This window comes from Procambarus clarkii, chromosome 50 (genome assembly GCF_040958095.1).
Source record: "Procambarus clarkii isolate CNS0578487 chromosome 50, FALCON_Pclarkii_2.0, whole genome shotgun sequence".
In the NCBI taxonomy this organism is placed as follows: Eukaryota; Metazoa; Arthropoda; class Malacostraca; order Decapoda; family Cambaridae; genus Procambarus; species Procambarus clarkii.
The window spans coordinates 5,777,881-5,798,461 of NC_091199.1; the positions used below are offsets into that span (position 1 = coordinate 5,777,881).

Genomic DNA, 20,581 nt, shown 5'->3' on the forward strand with positions numbered 1-20,581 from the left:
CCACATTCCATAACATGGCATTTATTAACATTAAATTCCATTTGCCAAGTGGTGCTCCATATACTTATTTTGTCCAGGTCATCTTAAAGGGCATGACAATCAACTAAGTTTCTTATCCTTCCTATTATCTTAGCATCATCAGCAAACATGTTCATATAATTCTGTATACCAACTGGTAGATGATTTATGTAGACAATAAACATCACTGGTGCAAGAACTGAACCCTGTGGTACTCCACTTGTGACATTTCTCCAGTCCGATACAGTGCCTCTGATCACTGCCCTCATTTTTCTATCAGTCAGAAAAATGTTCATCCATGTTAGAAGCTTACCTGTCACCCCTCCAATATTTTCCAGTTTCCAGAACAACCTCTTATGTGGAACTCTGTCGAAAGCCTTTTTTAGGTCCAGATAGATGCAGTCAACCCAACCATCTCTTTCCTGTAATATCTCTGTTGCTCGATCATAGAAACTGAGTAAATTCGATATACAGGATCTTCCAGATCGAAAACCATACTGTCTGTCTGATATTATATCATTTCTCTCTAGGTGTTCTACCCATTTAGTTTTAATTATTTTTTCCAATATTTTGACTATTACACTTGTCAATGATACCGGTCTATAATTAAGGGGGTCTTCCCTGCTTCCACTTTTGTAGATTGGAACCATGTTAGCCTTTTTCCACACATCAGCTACAACTCCTGTAAACAGGGTTGTCTGAAAAATCAGTTGAAGAGGAATGCTGAGCTCAGGTGCACATTCTCTCAGAACCCATGGTGAAACTCCATCTGGACCAACTGCTTTGTTCTTATTTAGCTCCTTGAGCATTTTTTCCACTTCGCCTCTAGACACCTCTATGTGCTCTATGTTGTTCTCTGGAATTCTTATTGTATCTGGTTCCCTGAAGATTTCATTTTGTACAAACACACTTTGGAACTTTTCGTCTAATGTTTCACACATTTCATTTTCATTTTCCGTGAATCTATTTCCCATTTTCAACCTCTGAATATTATCCTTTACCTGCAATTTGTTGTTTATGAATTTATAGAATAGACCTGGTTCTGTTTTACATTTGTCGGCAATCCCTTTTTCAAAATTTCTTTCTGCCTCTCTCCTCACTGCCGTGTAGTTGTTTCTCGCATCTTTGTATCGCTGGTATGTTTGGGGGTTCGGCCTCTTCCTGTATTGATTCCATTTTTGTGTCTTTTGGTCTCTGGCCCTCTCGCACTTTCTGTTGAACCAATCCTGTTTCCTAGTTCTGCATCTCTGTTTTGGTATATATTTTTTGTGCCTTTATCATATATTTCACAAAACTTGACAGACATCTCATTCACTTCCTTGCCTAGCAACAAGTCTGTCCAATTATACTCACTAAAAAAATTTCTAAGGTTGCCATAATGTCCTCTCCTAAAGTCAGGTTTTTCAATTGCATCAACCTTCATATTTTCTTCCAGATTATAACGCATTGCATATTGCATACTTTATTCCCAAAAAGACATGGTCACTTTTACCCAAGGAAGGAAGGTACTGAATGTCAAATATTTCTTCCTCCTTCCTGGTAAATATCAAATCTAGCATGGAGGGGACGTCCCCTTCCCTCATCCTCGTAGCTCGTTTAACATGTTGATACAAGAATGTTTCCAGGATGAGGTCTACAAATTTACAGGTCCAGAAATCTTCTGTTTTAGCTTCACATGCTTCCCAGTCTATGGATTTCAAGTTGAAGTCGCCGACTATCAACAGTCGTTAACTATCGTTATCCGCTCTCGCTATGATCTCTCTCATTATTTTTTTTTTGAGATATATACAAGAGTTGTTACATTCTTGTACAGCCACTAGTATGCGTAGCGTTTCGGGCAAGTCCTTAATCCTATGGTCCCTGGAATACGATCCCCTGCCGCGAAGAATCGTTTTTTCATCCAAGTACACATTTTACTGTTGCGTTAAACAGAGGCTACAGTTAAGGAATTGCGCCCAGTAAATCCTCCCCGGCCAGGATACGAACCCATGACATAGCGCTCGCGGAACGCCAGGCGAGTGTCTTACCACTACACCACGGAGACTGTGTATTGTTATAAGACCTTCACGTTTACTATCTAGCTCCTCCTTTGACCATGTGCTGCTTGGCGGTGGACTATATGCATTTATGATCATTGGTTTATCATCCTCAGGGCAGATCTCTAGTGCTATTATGTCAACTTCTTGTGGATTGGCAGTCATTATTTCCTTCACCTTTAGGTGTTCTTTCACCAGCACAGCAACGCCACCGCTTTTCCTAATTTTTCTGTCCCGTCTCCAAATTGCGTAGCCCCTTGGGAATATGACCTCATTTAAAATAACATCTTCAAGTTTTGTCTCCGTGAGTGCAACAATGTCTGGTGTCTGCAGCTGTAATACATCACTTAACTCCAGTATCTTTGATCTCACTCCATCTATGTTGGTGTATGCAATCTTCAGGAACTTGTTCCCCCCTCTTCTAATTTTTCACTCCTCTCTCTAATGATTTTGTTGGTTTGCCTTTATGTACCACTTTACTGGTCTGCCTACCCCCTATCACTTTGTAGGAAAAAGAATTGATTTCTTCTTCATTCCTGCTCTCATTTAAACGTTTTACCTCGGCGAGGTTCAGTTTCAGCTTCTCTCTATCTTCTTTTGAAAGATCTCGTCTTAACGACCACACTTTCCCATCCTCATCACTTTGTAATTTTCTAGCATTTCCTAAGTACTACTTCCATCTGTTTGGCACCATTTAGGGTGATCCTCAAAGGTCGATCTTTCCCTTTTACGCATCTGCCTATTCTCCTGTAGTCGCACACAAGACCTTCCACGAGGCCAACAATTTTATCTACTACTTTTGCTTCTTCTACAGCTCTTTCTGACAGATGTTGACCTAGATGTTATCTCCTTTTCTTTGCAGCCAAAAATTATCAGGCACTTACTCCGATCAACTGTGTTTTGCACCAACTTGACAGTCTCCGTGGTGTAGTGGTAAGACACTCGCCTGGCGTTCCGCGAGCGCTATGTCATGGGTTCGTATCCTGGCCGGGGAGGATTTACTGGGTGCAATTCCTTAACTGTAGCCTCTGTTTAACGCAATAGTAAAATGTGTAATTGGATGAAAAAACGATTCTTCGCGGCGGGGATCGTATTCCAGGGACTTGCCCGAAACGCTACGCGTACTAGTGGCTGTACAAGAATGTAACAACTCTTGTATATATCTCAAAAAAAAAAAAAAAAAAAAAAAAAAACAACTTCGGGTTAGATGCCAATTCTTTTCTCACTTCCAGCCTAATGTTTGTTTTATCTTGGTTGCTGCAGTGTTTGACTTCCTTTACTGCTGCTTCAATTTTTTCCTTCTCCTTGGCCACTTGTGCATAGGTGAGTTGCATATCTTTCTTGCACTGTTCTATTCCCTGTGTAACTTCCTCCATCTGTGCTGACAAAAGCTGTTTCTCCTGTTGAATTTCCTTACCTAACCTATTGTAGTCATTTAAGTTTAAATTTACTTTAACTTCTTCCAAAGCTATTTTCTTTCAAAGTATATTTTCTTCTTCCATGGCTTTGCAATTTGTGCTTTTGTGCAGTTTGATTTTTGTGCAATTTGATTTGTGCAATTTGAACTTTCTATATTCTGTTTGGCAATAAATCCTCTAATCAAATAAATTTCAAAATAAACAATACCCAAATTTGTAACAAATTAGATGGAAAATTCCTTGGCATTCTCATTGACCACAAGCTGAATTTCCAGGGACACATTCTAAATATATCAAAAAATGTTTCAAAAACTGTTGGCATTCTTTCTAAGATCAGATATTATGTACCCCGCCCTGCCCTGGTGACTCTCTATTACTCCTTCATCTATCCATATCTCAACTATGGTATTTGTGCTTGGGGTTCTACTACCCAAAATCATTTACGTCCTCTAATTACTCAACACAAAGCTGCTGTTAGGACAATATCCAACTCTGGCCCCAGACATCACTCGGTACCCCTACTCAAATCTCTGAATATGTTAGACATCAAGTCACTGCACATTCTCTCATGTGTATTATACATATATAAAACGCTAAACTGTAATGCCAATCCTGACCTCAAAAGCTTCATAGAAGGTTGTAACAGAACCCATGAGCACCACACCCGAAATAAATACAGTTTTGATATTCCTAGAGTACGACTTAATCAAACTAGAAATGCTCTACAAATCAAGGGACCCAGAATGTGGAATGACCTTCCCAACCATGTTAAAGACTGTACCTCTCTCAACCAGTTTAAGATAAAAACGAAGCTATACTTAATAAATTCCCTGCAACCTACCTTACCCCTCTATTGTCAACCAACGTCTGTTTTTTTTTAAAGAGCGCTGTTTGTCGACAGAATTGTATTTGTGCTGCTTTTTCAGCTATGTTTTCATTCCATGTTCTCATTTTATTCTTTATGCTCAATTAGTATTAAGCTTTAGTCAATTAAGTTTTTCATGCCCGAAACGCTTTGCGTAATAGTGGCTTTAGGCATTGTATGTACTAGCCCTATCTATAAATCCATCACTCTTTGTAAAATCTCTTGTATGTATGTACCTTACCTAAATAAACATTTGATTTGATTTGATTTGATTTGTTTCCAATTGATTCTTATACATGCACAAGTCTTTCACTAAACCCTCAAGACATAAAACTTTGCTATTTAAATGGTCATTACTTTCTTTCAATTTACTAATTATTTCTACATGAGAGGTCATTATAGTATCTAATTTTACCAACTTGTTGTATAGACTGGTAATATCAATGCTTTCTTTACTGAATCCAGCAAAATTAAGGTCTGTTTTGTATTTCCTCTTGCCGGCGGCCATCTTGAATGTTCTTCTCTGCACTGGAAACACTAGGGCAACTTTTTCTCATCCAATTTTTCACTTCCCTTGACACATTCCTGTTATCTCACCTATTTTTCAAAAGCACTATACCTTTATGTTCTCTGAGACACAACGCACTATCATCATCCTGTACTACAATACTTAGGATTGTTGAAATATGCTGGAGCTCCTCTTGTCTGCCTCTTGGGAAAGAACTTGAGGGGGACTCAAAAATATATATGTCTTAGGTACTAATATTGGGGAAATGGCTACAGTGTGAATTTGAAGGTAGGAAATAATTACAGAGGCACATAATCGGTATAGGAACTGAACCCTCTAGTTCATTTAGCTAATAGTTAGTTTAGTTCATTTATTATGCACCCCATACCCATCCTGTGGGCGGTAGTGGAAAGGGTTACAGAGGCACATAATGGGCTCAGGGACTGAACCCCACAATTCATTTAGCTAAGCAAGTTACAATCTTGATGAGCTAGTTACAAAATTCAATATAAGTCATCACATCAACAATGGGTTCGAGATCGACCTCAAGTACAGGTTCTAAATTAAGCAACTGACATATGTGGAGAGCTAGTGTCAAAATTTATATGTTTGTCCTGCACACCGCCCCCTATCCAGTGGGCAGCGGTGGATAGGTTACAATCACTTAGTTACTACCTACAGTTAGCAAACTGGGGATATTTGGCTAAAATTTCTGGTAGCAGATCATTTTGAATGAAATATTGACACATCGCTGGAACATTGGTTATAGAATTGTCTCTAAATTCCTAAGCAAATAACAAGATTGGTATTTTTACATTCATGCAAAGCCACTAACATGCATAGAGTTTTGGCCAGGTCCTTAATCTAACATATCAGGTAAGATGACAGGGTACATTATAACAAGGTTTTTATATCAACAGATAACTGCAATATAAGTTGACAGCGGTGATTACACTGGTAAGGATATATATGTCTTAGGTATTTATATTGGGGAAATGGCTACAGTGTGAGTTTGAAGGTAGGAAACTATGAGGATGAAATTAGGTACTTTTTAGTTTTACTTTTGAACAGGGCATTGGTTGGAGAATTTTTTAATTCATCAGGGTGTGGGTTCCAAAGACTGGGGCCCTTTTATTTGCCTGGAGTGTTTGCACAGATTTAGTCTGGCTCTGGGGATATCAAAGATATATTTATTTGTGGTGTGGTGCTCCTGGGCTCTATTACACCTATCAAGGAAAAGTTTCAGTTCAAGATTAGCATTTAGGAACATGGTTTTATACATGTAGATAGCACATGAGAATGTGTGGAGTGAATGTATGTTTAGTATGTTAAGCAGGGACTTAAAGAGAGGGGGCTGTGTGTGTTGTCTGAAGACAGAGTTTGTTATAGTTCTGATAGCAGATTTTTGCTGAGTGATGATGGGATTGAGGTAACTTGTAGTGGTTGAACAGCTCATCCTCCGAATCGACAGTATGTTTTAATACTAAGTGTAATAAGTACAATACAGACTACAGGTGTAGTACATAAATACACTTAATCGCCAGAATTGAATTGAAATTGAATTGAAATTGAAATAAGTTTATTGAGGTAAAATACACACAAAGGGATGAGATAGCTCAAGCTATTCTCACCCCGTTCAGTACATCGCGTTAATACATACATAGACACACATCACAAACAATAAACATATTACCAAACATTTGAGAGATAAACATATACATTTCCTCCTTTACACAAGTAAATCGCCAAAATCGCAAGAAAAATATTGTGAATATTTGAGTTTACCTGAAAAGCTGAATAGAAAACCACGACCTAACCTAACCTTCACAGTGTATGAGGACAAGCATTTTATTGCTTCTTAATTACAATTAGTACTTAACCTATAACTATATTGATATTACAGTTTTATAAAACTAATAAAACAAAACTAAAAGGTAATTATATACTATTCCTAACAATCAGGAAATGAACTTATTACACTTTTTAAATGTCAATTCGGAGGATGCAGTGAACCCCGTGCACAGATACCGTATGTAAGATAAGGATAAATTAGTGCGTGCAGGCGAGGAGTCACAATAACGGGGCTGAAGTATGTTGACCAGACCACACACTAGAAAGTGAAGGGACGACGACGTTTCGGTCCGTCCTGGACCATTCTCAAGTCAATCGTCTTGAGAATGGTCCAGGACGGACCGAAACGTCGTCGTCCCTTCACCTTCTAGTGTGTGGTCTGGTCAACATAAATTAGTGTGTAGTATAATGAGAGGAGAGCGGGGTGAAGAACATCACATCTGATTTTATTAAGTATACTGACCGAATTATACTGAATTATGAATAATAATGAGTAATAATTCATTGTGTCGGGGGCTTATATCGAGGTCCCCCCCCCCCCCTCCCAGGTCGAATCACCAACCCCGCCCAAGCTAACTCCTGGGTACTTACTTACTGCTAACAGGGTGAGAATAGCTTGAGCTACCTCATCCCTTTGTGTGTATTTTACCTCAATAAACTTATTTCAATTTACTTACTGCTAGGTGAACAGATGCATTAGGTGAAAGGAAATGTGCCAAATTATTTATGTTCCGTCCGGTTTAAGTTCAAGTAAGTTTATTGAGAAAATAAAGTACATTTCAATAGGATAGAGTAGCTTAGGCTATTTCTACCCTCGTCTATATAAGGTCGTTCAAAGGGCTCACAAACCCTTTACACAATTCACAATTATTGATCCAATACACAATTATTAATTATATTTTACACTTCGCATTCAGTGGTGATCACATGTCATACTGTGAGATCTCTTATTGATTATGGTGCCTCTGTCTAGTCTTGTATTGGTAAAAGCAGACTAAACAAATTGGAGAAGGTACAAAAAGAAGTCATGAGAATAATCCGTATGATTATTCTCATGCTTCTTACCACAATATCGACATCTGAGGTCAAATTGACATTTCCAACCCATATGTCCCCAGCGAGAACACTTATGCATAATGTAGGCTACTCAATATATTGTCACTTTCCTGTATCCAAGTCCTTGTACAAAAATTCTTTCTGGAGCCTCACCCTTTAACAAGGCAACAATCTGGCCTTTTTTCACCACGAACAATGCTCCTCTTAGCCCACAACACTATCATTGATGAGAAGAAAACCAGGATCCAAATAAGTTGGAGTAAATTGGTGTAAAAATTTACTTGGTGTAAATCATACCTGCTTCAGGAGTAACCAACTCAATATTCTTAAACCCAAATGTCGTTAGGTGTTCCACGGCCTCATCTCTCCCAGCCGTTATGTAAGGCCGGTGAACATCAGCCTTAAATAATGGTTCATATTCACCAAATTCCTTTGCCAAATAAACGGTCCACTCCGGCTTCTGATGAAACGTTAGTGGAGATGTCGAGGAAAATAGCAGCCGCTTCCTTCCATTAATTCTTGCCTCTTGTTGCATGTGGTCCTGTTGCATCCTTCCGGTGAGATTATCTTGCTGAGTCTGTACAGAACTTTGACACTCAGGTCCCGTCTGCCGTCGACCACAACACTTCTTCACTCCATCACTGTCAGTATCACTGAACTCTGCGCACAGTTTTCCCTTTGTTTCTCCTGGCCATTACTACCTGAAAAGGCCTGGAATATCCTTGTTCATCCTCTATCAAAGTCACTGGCTCACACGTTCACAACTTTCCAGAGTAGTCTTTCCACGGTTATTCTCCGTGGTGTAGTGGTAAAACACTCGCCTGGCGTTCCGTGAGCGCTTTGTCCTGGGTTCGTATCCTGGCCGGGGAGGATTTACTGGGCGCAAATCCTTAACTGTAGCCTCTGTTTAACTCAACAGTAAAATGTGTACTTGGTTGTAACAACGATTCTTCGCGGCGGGGATCGTATTCCAGGGACCTGCCCGAAACGCTACGCGTACTAGTGGCTCTATAAGAATGTAACAACTCTTGTATATATATCTCTCTCTCTCTCAAAAAAAAGAGAGCGCTCCAAAACGTACCCTTCCTCAACCACGGCTGGACAAGCGAAATGTCCCGCCCGGGACTCGAACCCGGAATTCTCGATTATGCATCGAGAACGAACCCGACTTTACTTACTACCGGGACCCTCGAATTTACTTGATGGCTATTAACACACTAGTGGCCTCGACAAGGATAGGAAGCCGGCGGCTTGTCAAAGCTCCCCCCATTTGCCCACATAATTTTTTCAAGCCGGATTTTAAAATTTAACAGTGTTGGCATTTACGGTTTCGGCGGGTAGGCGGTTCCATGGGTTAATAACCCTGTGGGTGAGAAAGCATCTGGTGTTCTCAGTCCCACATTGTGGCTTGTTGAGCTTGAACCCGCTGCTCCTTGTTTGTGTTACATCTGTCTTTCTGAAGAAATTGTCCGGATCAACATCCTCCAAATTGTTCAGTATTTTAAAAGTTTCAGTGAGATCCGCCCTGTCATGCCTGGTTCACAGTGTTGGTAGCCCTGTGGCCCTCAACCCTTCCTGATATGGGAGTATCTGATCCATGTAGCTAAATCAATTAATATTAATTAATGTTAATTGATCAACTCTCCCTCCCTCGCTCCCATTAACCATCCACCACTAGACTATCCACAAATCCACACCTACACACACCAGCATTTATCCTTCAGCCAAATATCAGTTACAACTATTAGAACGCCCTAACCTCTCCATCCCCCCCGTGACGGTGCCTCCAGCCATGAACCCCCTACACACGTGATCAAGCTGACTGTTGGTGCTACTAACATTGATGCCGGGGTCGTTTGGCTGGCCGGTGGGGATGATCCTGTACTCTCCGGAGACCTTCATACCCAGCACCATCACTGATGAGCAGTCCCGCGGCGGCTCACACCCTGGGGGAGAGACGGGAGCCTTCAGGCCCTCACTCCTGCCCTCTGTTAGTAGTGTAGAGTGCGACTAGAGCGACGCGCGCCACCTGCCCAGGTGGCACTCTTGAGTGCCAGGTGGGCAGGTGGCACGCGTCGCTCTAGTCGCAGCGCGTTGCTCTAGTCACAAGGGGTTTTTGGGGGAATTTTCCCGGAAGTTTGGCATGTGTCGGACGTGTGTGAGGGTCGGGTGTTTGAGTATGTGGTCAGGAAAGAGGGGAGGTCATGTTGTTGGGGTGTAGGAGAGTATGTGGTAGAGTAGAGTAAGAAATACAAGGATAAGAGTGGAATATGAGGAAAGAGTAAATGAATATGTATGTGTGTTTGGCGTAGACTTATTCCTGTGTGAAGATAATAGTTGTTGATGATAGTAAGCTATGTAGAGGATGAGTGAGAGGGGACCCAACATAGGTATGTTGTTTTGGGTGGGGGGAGGGGTGAGGGAGGGAGGGAGGGATGGATGGAAGGGTGAGGGGAGCTTCCCCTCATCGTGAGACTGCTCGGGGTCATTTGCGGTTTTTGACAAACCATTAGCTCCCCCTACAGGAAGTCGTAAGTGGGAGAGGAGGGTATGAGAGAGCAGAGTCCAGGAGGAGGGATGTGGTCCATTTGCCTTAAGGGCTTTTCGATGTCTTAAGACAAGACTTGGAGATGTTCACCCCAGCATGGCCCTACCTCCACTGCGATTCCGTTAAGGAGGGAGCGAGGATCATACTCCGCCAGCAGGGGGTCCACCTGTCATCGTCAATCACCCCCACCCCTCCCATACCATCAGGGGGGCCCCCCTCTCCATCCCCTCCATTACCTTCTAGAGTGGGGCACCCCTCTTCCCCTTACCTTCTAGAGTGGTACGGACCAGGATCACATACCGGCACATCGACCTGAGAAGTGCCACCACACGGCACATCACTTAGTAAACTCAGTCAAAGTCACTAGGTTAGCGTTTACTAAAAGAGGGAAACATTTCACATCGTCACGGAGACGCGATCTCTACCTATAATCGTTCTTCTTAACTGTGATCATTGAAATGTATGCATGTTTACTCAATCTCCATCACCTCTTCTTCCTACAGCCATTACTGTTGTGCAGAGCTTGTATCACACAACGGCGTTATCATAGCAAGTCAATGTCATAGAATGTTCTAGACTCCTGAATGAATGAACCGGCAGTCCCTCTCGCTGAGGTCTAACCTTCGCGGCGGTTTGAGACGTTGTGAGATGGACAAGGTAATGGGGTGGCCTTACCCTCTCCCCATCCACCCCCACCAAACCCCTACCCCCTCCTCTCTCCATACCATCAACCATTGTTCTGTGCAAAACCTTTAGTATTTTTTCTGATCATATGTATAACCTTGTATCGCATCGTGACCAACATGGTATCATCATTCTTTGCTCAAATAGCATTTTTTAAGAATATCCAGTCATAAGCTGGTCTTCAATCTTATTATTATAACAAATCATAATTTGTTGTAAACACAACTGCATGGGATATACATAGCAGTCAGTCAGTCAGTCAGTGGTTTCTCTCTGTATATATATCTCTCTCTATATCTCTCTCTCTACATCTCTCTCTCTATATCTCTCTCTCTCTATATCTATCTCTATATCTGTCTCTCTATATCTATCTCTCTATATCTATCTCTCTCTATCTCTTTCTCTCTCTCTCTCTCTCTCTCTCTCTCTCTCTCTCTCTCTCTCTCTCTCTCTCTCTCTCTCTCTCTCTCTCTCTCTCTCCAGATCATTTAATAGTTGGGGAAAGTAACATCATTTCCTTTCTCCTGCTGCCGCTGTTCACGTATCTTTCTCCATTTCACTTAGACTGACAGCGCATCAGAGGATGGACGACTAATGTCAATTTTCGAGCCCCCATCACTCTCACCCTTATAACCTTGTAAGGTAGCATGACCAATATGCTAACTTCGTTCTTTGCCCAAATAACATTTTAAGAGTAACGAGCAACTTTCTGTCCGATGTCTGAATAATGAAATGTAAACTATGTTTAGCCATTACATCCAAACACAATAAAATATTACCACAACCTTGTTTAGTTCTTGTATCACATAACGTAACGCAGGGTTTATTCAACAACTGATAGACATAGCATAATATAGCTTCATATTCACTGTGGTAAAACAAACATACACATCACGGTCAGTCCTCGCTATAGCTCAAACGCCTCCTTCATTCTCACTCCATTAGGCGATCAATGTTCCACACATACAAATTCCAAGCAAAGTAACATATATACGACAATATGGAAAAACACAGTCTTGATACTATTATTATATTGAGTTGTTCATTATCCCCGAGTTCAAGGCTGTCTCTCTTAAGACCTGCATTATCCAATGTAAACAGACCGGATGAGACGATAGTGAAATAGCTCTGGGCTATGTCTATTTTCAGTTCTTGTATCACACTCAATGTAGCGTAATGGGGAAACAGTCTTTCTACTGCCTACATAATTAGCATTTGAAAATGTATGCAAGTCTAGACAATCTCCTATAGCCCTTACATTCTAAACACAAATAAAATATTAGCACACACTTGCATCGCATTATATCATTATTAAGTCACGTGGAGATCAACTTTCTGGCGGTTGTCCGAATATCATTATTGAAATGTGAACCTCATTTAGCCAAACACAATATCTCCATTACATCTCATAGCATATGGAGGTGATGGAGATTGAGTAAACATGCATACATTTCAATGATCACAGTTAAGAAGAACGATTGTAGGTAGAGATCGTGTCTCCGTGACGATGTGAAATGTTTCCCTCTTTTAGTAAACGCTAACCTAGTGACTTTGACTGAGTTTACTAAGTGATGTGCCGTGTGGTGGCACTTCTCAGGTCGATGTGCCGGTATGTGATCCTGGTCCGTACCACTCTAGAAGGTAAGGGGAAGAGGGGTGCCCCACTCTAGAAGGTAATGGAGGGGATGGAGAGGGGGCCCCCCTGATGGTATGGGAGGGGTGGGGGTGATTGACGATGACAGGTGGACCCCCTGCTGGCGGAGTATGATCCTCGCTCCCTCCTTAACGGAATCACAGTGGAGGTAGGGCCATGCTGGGGTGAACATCTCCAAGTCTTGTCTTAAGACATCGAAAAGCCCTTAAGGCAAATGGACCACAACCCTCCTCCTGGACTCTGCTCTCTCATACCCTCCTCTCCCACTTACGACTTCCTGTAGGGGGAGCTAATGGTTTGTCAAAAACCGCAAATGACCCCGAGCAGTCTCACGACGAGGGGAAGCTCCCCTCACCCTTCCATCCATCCCTCCCTCCCTCCCTCACCCCTCCCCCCACCCAAAACAACATACCTATGTTGGGTCCCCTCTCACTCATCCTCTACATAGCTTACTATCATCAACAACTATTATCTTCACACAGGAATAAGTCTACGCCAAACACACATACATATTCATTTACTCTTTCCTCATATTCCACTCTTATCCTTGTATTTCTTACTCTACTCTACCACATACTCTCCTACACCCCAACAACATGACCTCCCCTCTTTCCTGACCACATACTCAAACACCCGACCCTCACACACGTCCGACACATGCCAAACTTCAGGGAAAATTCCCCCAAAAACCCCTTGCGACTAGAGCGACGCGTGCCACCTGCCGCTGCGACTGGAGCGATGCGTGCCACCTGCCCACCTGGCACTCAAGAGTGCCACCTGGGCAGGTGGCGCGCATCGCTCTAGTCGCACTCTACACTACTTCTGTTGGGGGAACTGTGAACTGTCACTCCTGCCCTCTGTTGGGGGACTGTAAGCTGTCACTCCTGCCCTCTGTTGGGGGACTGTAAACTGTCACTCCTGCCCTCTGTTGGGGGACTGTAAGCTGTCACACCTGGCCTCTGTTGGGAAGACTGTAAGCTGTCACTCCTGCCCTCTGTTGGGGGAACTGTGAACTGTCACTCCTGCCCTCTGTTGGGGGACTGTAAGCTGTCACTCCTGGCCTCTGTTGGGGGAACTGTAAGCTGTCACTCCTGGCCTCTGATGGGAAGACTGTAAGCTGTCACTCCTGGCCTCTGATGGGAAGACTGTAAGCTGTCACTCCTGGCCTCTGTTGGGGGAACTGTAAGCTGTCTCTCCTGGCCTCTGATGGGAAGACTGTAAGCTGTCACTCCTGGCCTCTGATGGGAAGACTGTAAGCTGTCACTCCTGGCCTCTGTTGGGGGACTGTAAGCTGTCACTCCTGGCTTCTGTTGAGGGACTCTAAGCTGTCACTCCTGGCCTCTGTTGGGGGAACTCTAAGCTGTCACTCCTGGCCTCTGTTGGGGGAACTGTAAGCTGTAACTCCTGGCCTCTGTTGGGGGAACTGTAAGCTGTCACTCCTGCCCTCTGTTGGGGGGACTGTAAGCTGTCACTCCTGCCCTCTGTTGGGGGGACTGTAAGCTGTCACTCCTGGCCACAGTTGGGGCACTGTAAGCTGTCACTCCTGGCCACAGTTGTGGGAACTGTAAACTGTCACTTCTGGCCACAGTTGGGGGACTGTAAGCTGTCACTCCTGGCCACAGTTGGGGCACTGTAAGCTGTCACTCCTGCCCTCTGTTGGGGGAACAGTAAACTGTCGCTCCTGGCCTCAGTTGTGGGAACTGTAAGCTGTCACTCCAGGCCACAGTTTGGGATCTGTAAACTGTCACTCATAGCCTCTGTTGGGGGAACTGTATGCTGTCACTCCTGCCCTCTGTTGGGGGAACTGTATGCTGTCACTCCTGCCCTCTGTTGGGGGAACTGTATGCTGTCACTCCTGCCCTCTGTTGGGGGAACTGTAAGCTGTCACTCCTGGCCTCTGTTGGGGGAACTGTAAGCTGTCACTCCTGCCCTCTGTTGGGGGAACTGTAAGCTGTCACTCCTGGCCTCTGTTGGGGAACTGTAAGCTGTCACTCCTGCCCTCTGTTGGGGAACTATAAGCTGTCACTCCTGCCCTCTGTTGGGGAACTGTAAGCTGTCACTCCTGGCCACAGTTGGGGAACTGTAAGCTGTCACTCCTGGTCACAGTTGGGGAACTGTAAGCTGTCACTCCTGGCCACAGTTAGGGAACTGTAAGCTGTCACTCCTGGCCTAAAGTCACTGGTCAATTGGGTACAGAATATACCCCATTTGTAAGGAAGAAAACGTAGCAAGAATGTATTCCACCTTCTCGAAGGGTAACTCAACAACTGCAGGACCCAGCGGCATTAACCAGTCTTACCTTCGTCGCAGAAGTCGAATATGGGCGAGAAGTTGCCATTGGTGAGGCACTGGGAGACGTGGGCCACGTCGTTGGAGATCCAGGCGGTGCCGTTGTCGCAGGTGTAGTAGTAGGCGGCGTCGGTGACCAGGGCGGTGCTAGAGGCGTTGGCCACCACCGGGATCATGCTGCCATTACACGACTGTGTGTTGGCCGGCGGCGCCCCTGTTGGGTAGGTGAGGGGGACACTGGGTCAACCAGGGCTGGCTGGTAGGAGGGTGGTGATGGGTGGGGTAGAGGTGGGGTGATGGGTGTTCAGAACGGTCAACAGGAAGCAGAGGGGGTGTTCAGAATGGTAGACAGGAGGGTAGAGGGTGTTCAAAACGGTCAACAGGAAGCAGAGGGGTGTTCAGAATGGTAGACAGGAGGGTAGAGGGTGTTCAGAACGGTCAGCAGGAAGCAGAGGGGTGTTCAGAACGGCAGACAGGGGTCATGGGGTGTTCAGAGTGGTAGACAGGAGGGCAGAGGGTGTTCAGAACGGTAGACAGGGGCCATGGGGGTGTTCAGAAGCTTGCATAAGGATAAATGTGTTGTACAAAATGTGCAACAGGGAAGAGGGAAGGTGTACAGAATGGTCAGTATACACATCATGATCCATACAAGCACAGAGTAAGTGTATGGTGTCGTGTTCACTGTAGAACTCACCGTTGACGTGGTCTTGGGTGTAGATCTACACAGTAGGTGTAGCCAAGTGTATTCACTAATCATATATCTCCCAGAGTGCCACAGTAGGGGACCTCGCGGCTGAGTGGACGGAGCTCCCGGGTCATAGTCCTAAGGGGCCCCGGGTTCAATCCCCGGCGGAGGCGGGAAACAAATAACCAGAGTATCTTTCACCCTGATGCCTCTGTTCACCTAGCAGCAAATAGGTACCTGGGAGTTAGACAGTTGCTTCGGGCTGCTTCCTGGGATATGTGTGCGTATGTGCTTGTGTTATAGAGAAATATTTGTAGCAGACATAATAGAGGGGGAAAATAAATTGGTGAGAAAAGCGGGGCCCAAGAGCTAATAGCTTGATTCTGGAGATACAAATAGTAAATATATCGTTACCAGTGCAGGCGATGAGTTACAATAACGTGGCTGACGTATGTTGACCAGACCACACACTAGAAGGTGAAAGGACGACGACGTTTCGCTCCGTCCTGGACCATTCTCAATCGACTTGAGAATGGTCCAGGACGGACCGAAACGTCGTCGTCCCTTCCACCTTCTAGTGTGTGGTCTGGTCAACACCGTTACGGGTGTGAAGAGATCGGTTGTACTCACCACAGGTGGCGCTGCTGGCGTTCTGGCCGTTGATGGTACAATAGACGGTGAGGACACTACCCCCTGTGGACCACACCTGGCCAGCCTTCGGGCAGGTCCACGCCTGCACCATGTCCTTGATCAGCACCTTCACTATGGTGCCCTTGGGACCCGGCTTGGGGCACGGCACGCTCTCGCTCACACCTGTCACCAACACTCGCAGCTGTCACTCTATGAACTGGTGTTTTTTTTTTTACATGCAATTAGACATAGAAATTAGATTTTTTTTTACCTGTAAATAGAAAGTGAGTTAAACATACACATATACACACACATACACCACACACACACACACACACACACACACACACACACACACACACACACACACACACACACACACACACACACACGCAGAAGTGCAAGGACGCAGCAAACAAGTTTGTCCCAGTCCAAAAGGAAAACAGAGAAATGAAGATGAGAAACCCATGGTTTAATCAAAGATGTAGGCTAGCTAAGCAGCAAAGTAAAAGGGCATGGAGAAACTATAGGAATAACAGGACACTGGAGAGCAGAGAAAGATACCAGAATGCCAGGAATGAATATGTCAGGATGAGAAGAGAGGCAGAAAGACAATACGAAAATGACATCGCAAGCAAGGCAAAGACTCAGCCTAAATTGTTGCATAGCCACATTAGGAGAAAAACAACAGTAAAGGAACAGGTTATGAGATTAAGGATAGGGGCGGAAGGATTCACTACAAATGACAAGGAAGTGTGTGAGGAATTGAATAAGAAATTCCAGGAGGTCTTCACCTTAGAACAAGGAGAAATTCCAGAGGTAAGTGAGGGAATAGCTAACCAGGAACCACTGGAAGAGTTTGAGATTACCAGTGGGGAAGTAAGGAAGTGTTTACTAGAGTTGGACGTGACGAAGGCTATAGGCCCAGATGGAATCTCCCCTTGGGTTCTAAAGGAAGGAGCAAGAGAACTGAGCCTACCACTCTCCATAGTGTATAACAAATCACTGGCAACAGGGGAACTGCCAGATATTTGGAAAGCAGCTAACGTAGTCCCGATATACAAGAAAGGGGATAGACAGGAGGCACTGAACTACAGGCCAGTGTCCCTAACCTGCATACCATGCAAGCTGATGGAGAAGATTGTGCGAAAAAAACTAGTGGAGCATCTGGAGCGAAGGAACTTTGTAACACAGCATCAACATGGGTTCAGGGATGGCAGGTCCTGCCTCACAGGGTTACTTGAATTCTACGACCAGGCAACAAAAATAAGGCAAGAAAGAGAAGGGTGGGCAGACTGCATATTTTTGGATTGTCAGAAAGCCTTTGATACAGTGCCACACAAGAGGCTAGTGCGAAAGTTGGAGATGCAGGCTGGAGTGAGAGGGAAGGTACTCCGGTGGATAGAGGAATACCTAAGCAACAGGAGACAACGAGTCTGTGTGAGGGGTGAGGTCTCAGATTGGCGAGACGTCACAAGTGGAGTCCCGCAGGGGTCAGTCCTTGGACCTATACTGTTTCTGGTATATGTAAATGATCTCCCAGAGGGTATAGATTCGTTCCTCTCAATGTTTGCCGACGATGCAAAAATTATGAGGAGGATTGAAACAGAGGATGATAGTAGGAGGCTACAAGATGACCTGGATAGACTGAGTGAATGGTCCAACAAATGGCTGTTGAAGTTCAACCCGAGTAAATGCAAAGTAATGAAACTAGGCAGTGGAAACAGGAGGCCAGGCACAGGATACAGAATAGGAGATGAAGTACTTAATGAAACAGACAGAGAGAAAGATCTAGGAGTTGATATCACACCAAACCTGTCTCCTGAAGCCCACATAAAGAGAATAACGTCTGCGGCATATGCGAGGCTGGCTAACATCAGAACGGCGTTCAGGAACCTGTGTAAGGAATCATTCAGAATCTTGTACACCACATATGTAAGACCAATCCTGGAGTATGCGGCCCCAGCATGGAGCCCGTACCTTGTCAAGCACAAGACGAAGCTGGAAAAAGTCCAAAGGTATGCTACTAGACTAGTCCCAGAACTAAGAGGCATGAGTTATGAGGAAAGGCTGCGGGAAATGCACCTCACGACACTGGAAGACAGAAGAGTAAGGGGGGACATGATCACAACCTACAAAATCCTCAGGGGAATCGACCGGGTAAACAAGGATGAACTATTCAACACTGGTGGGACGCGAACAAGGGGACACAGGTGGAAGCTGAGTACCCAAATGAGCCACAGAGACGTTAGAAAGAACTTTTTCAGTGTCAGAGTAGTTAGTAAATGGAATGCATTAGGAAGTGATGTGGTGGAGGCTGACTCCATACACAGTTTCAAATGTAGATATGATAGAGCCCAATAGGCTCAGGAATCTGTACACCAGTTGATTGACGGTTGAGAGGCGGGACCAAAGAGCCAGAGCTCAACCCCCGCAAGCACAATTAGGTGAGTACACACACACACACACACACACACACACACACACACACACACACACACACACACACACACACACACACACACACACACACACACACACCCTGAACATGGGTTCAGGGAGGGTAAATCTTGCCTTACAGGCTTAATAGAGTTCTACGATCAGGTGACAAAGATTAAGCAAGAAAGAGAAGGGTGGGCGGACTACATTTTCTTGGACGGTCGGAATGCCTTTGACACAGTCTTTTATCATTGTGTTCATTGCTGTCTTCTTTTATGTGTTAGCCATATGCTGTATTGTGCCTGCTAAGTTTTGTTAAACTACCATTCAATAATAATAATAATAATAATAATAATCTTTATTTAGGTAAGGTACATACATAAAGAGATTTACAAAGTTTGTTGGCTTTATAGATAGAGCTAGTACATACAATGCCTAAAGCCACTATTACGCAAAGCGTTTCGGGCAGGAAAAACATTAATGACTACAGCTTAAAACTAATGGGTAAAAAGAAAAGATGTGATGAGTACATATAAAAAATAGAGGTAAAAGAGGGGGGAACATTGTTGAAAAAGCAGCAAGCTGTCAAGCTGTCAAGCTGTCAAGCTGTCAAGCTGTCAAGCTGTCAAGCTGTCAAGCTGTCAAGCTGTGAAGCTGTCAAGCTGTGAAGCTGTCAAGCTGTCAAGCTGTCAAGCTGTCAAGCTGTCATTGCAATCAATCTGAGCAACCTTTGTGCTTTAATATACCTACAATTTTCTCTCATCTTTTATTTTTTTTCTTGCTATGTAACTGTTATCATTTATATAAATTTTGCAAGTATTTACCTACTTATAAGTTTCTTAGATTAAGGACCTGCCCGAAACGCTGCGCGTACTAGTGGCTTTACAAGAATGTAACCACTATGCTATGTATCCTCACAATCCCAATGTACCTTCTTGTGTATATATAAATATATACCAGTCTCCGTGGTGTAGTGGTAAGACACTCGCCTGGCGTTCCGCGAGCGCTGTGTCATGGGTTCGTATCCTGGCCGGGGAGGATTTACTGGGCGCAATTCCTTAACTGTAGCCTCTGTTTAACGCAACAGTAAAATGTGTACTTGGATGAAAAAACGATTCTTCGCGGCAGGGATCGTATTCCAGGGACCATAGGATTAAGGACTTGCCCGAAACGCTACGCGTACTAGTGGCTCTACAAGAATGTAACAACTCTTGTATATATCTCAAAAAAAAAAAAATAAAAATAAATAAATAAACACAGTACCGCATAAGAGGCTGGTACATACGCTGATGAAACAGGCAGGAGTAACTGGTAAGGCGCTCCAGTGGATAAGGGAATACTTAAGCAATAGGAAGCAGAGAGTTACGGTGAGGGGTGAGACCTCAGATTGGTGTGAAGTTACCAGTGGAGTCCCACAGGGCTCTGTACTCGGACCTATCCTGTTTCCGATATACGTAAATGATCTCCCAGAGGGTATAGACTCATTCCTCTCAATGTTTGCTGACAACGCCAAAATTATGAGAAGGATTAAGACAGAGGAGGACTGCTTGAGGCTTCAAGAAGACCTAGGCAGACTGAAGGAATGGTCGAACAAGTGGTTGTTAGAGTTTAACCCAAGCAAATGTAATGTAATGAAGATAGGTGTAGGGAGCAGGAGACCAGATACAAGGTATCATTTGGGAGATGAAATTCTTCAAGAGTCAGAGAGAGAGAATTAAAGACTTGGGGGTTGATATCACGCCAGACCTGTCTCCTGCAGCCCATATCAAGAGGATAACATCAGCGGCATATGCTAGGTTGGCTAATATAAGAACGGCATTTAGAAACTTGTGTAAGGAATCATTCAGAACATTGTATACCACATATGTCAGACCAATCCTGGAGTATGCAGCCCCAGCAT

The 20,581-nt window shown here is 44.1% G+C and overlaps 1 protein-coding gene across 1 annotated transcript in view; it reads right to left on the reverse strand.

Moving 5' to 3' along the window:
- Positions 1–20,581, reverse strand: part of LOC123749571 (sushi, von Willebrand factor type A, EGF and pentraxin domain-containing protein 1) — a 177,956-nt gene that overhangs the window by 118,699 nt on the left and 38,676 nt on the right. Inside the window, exons 2-4 of the mRNA XM_069303377.1 lie at positions 16,243–16,425; positions 14,938–15,141; positions 9,592–9,698 (exon numbers count right to left, since the gene is read on the reverse strand). Of these exons, the coding sequence (XP_069159478.1) occupies positions 9,592–9,698; positions 14,938–15,141; positions 16,243–16,425 (494 nt within the window). The remainder of the gene's footprint in view (positions 1–9,591; positions 9,699–14,937; positions 15,142–16,242; positions 16,426–20,581) is intronic.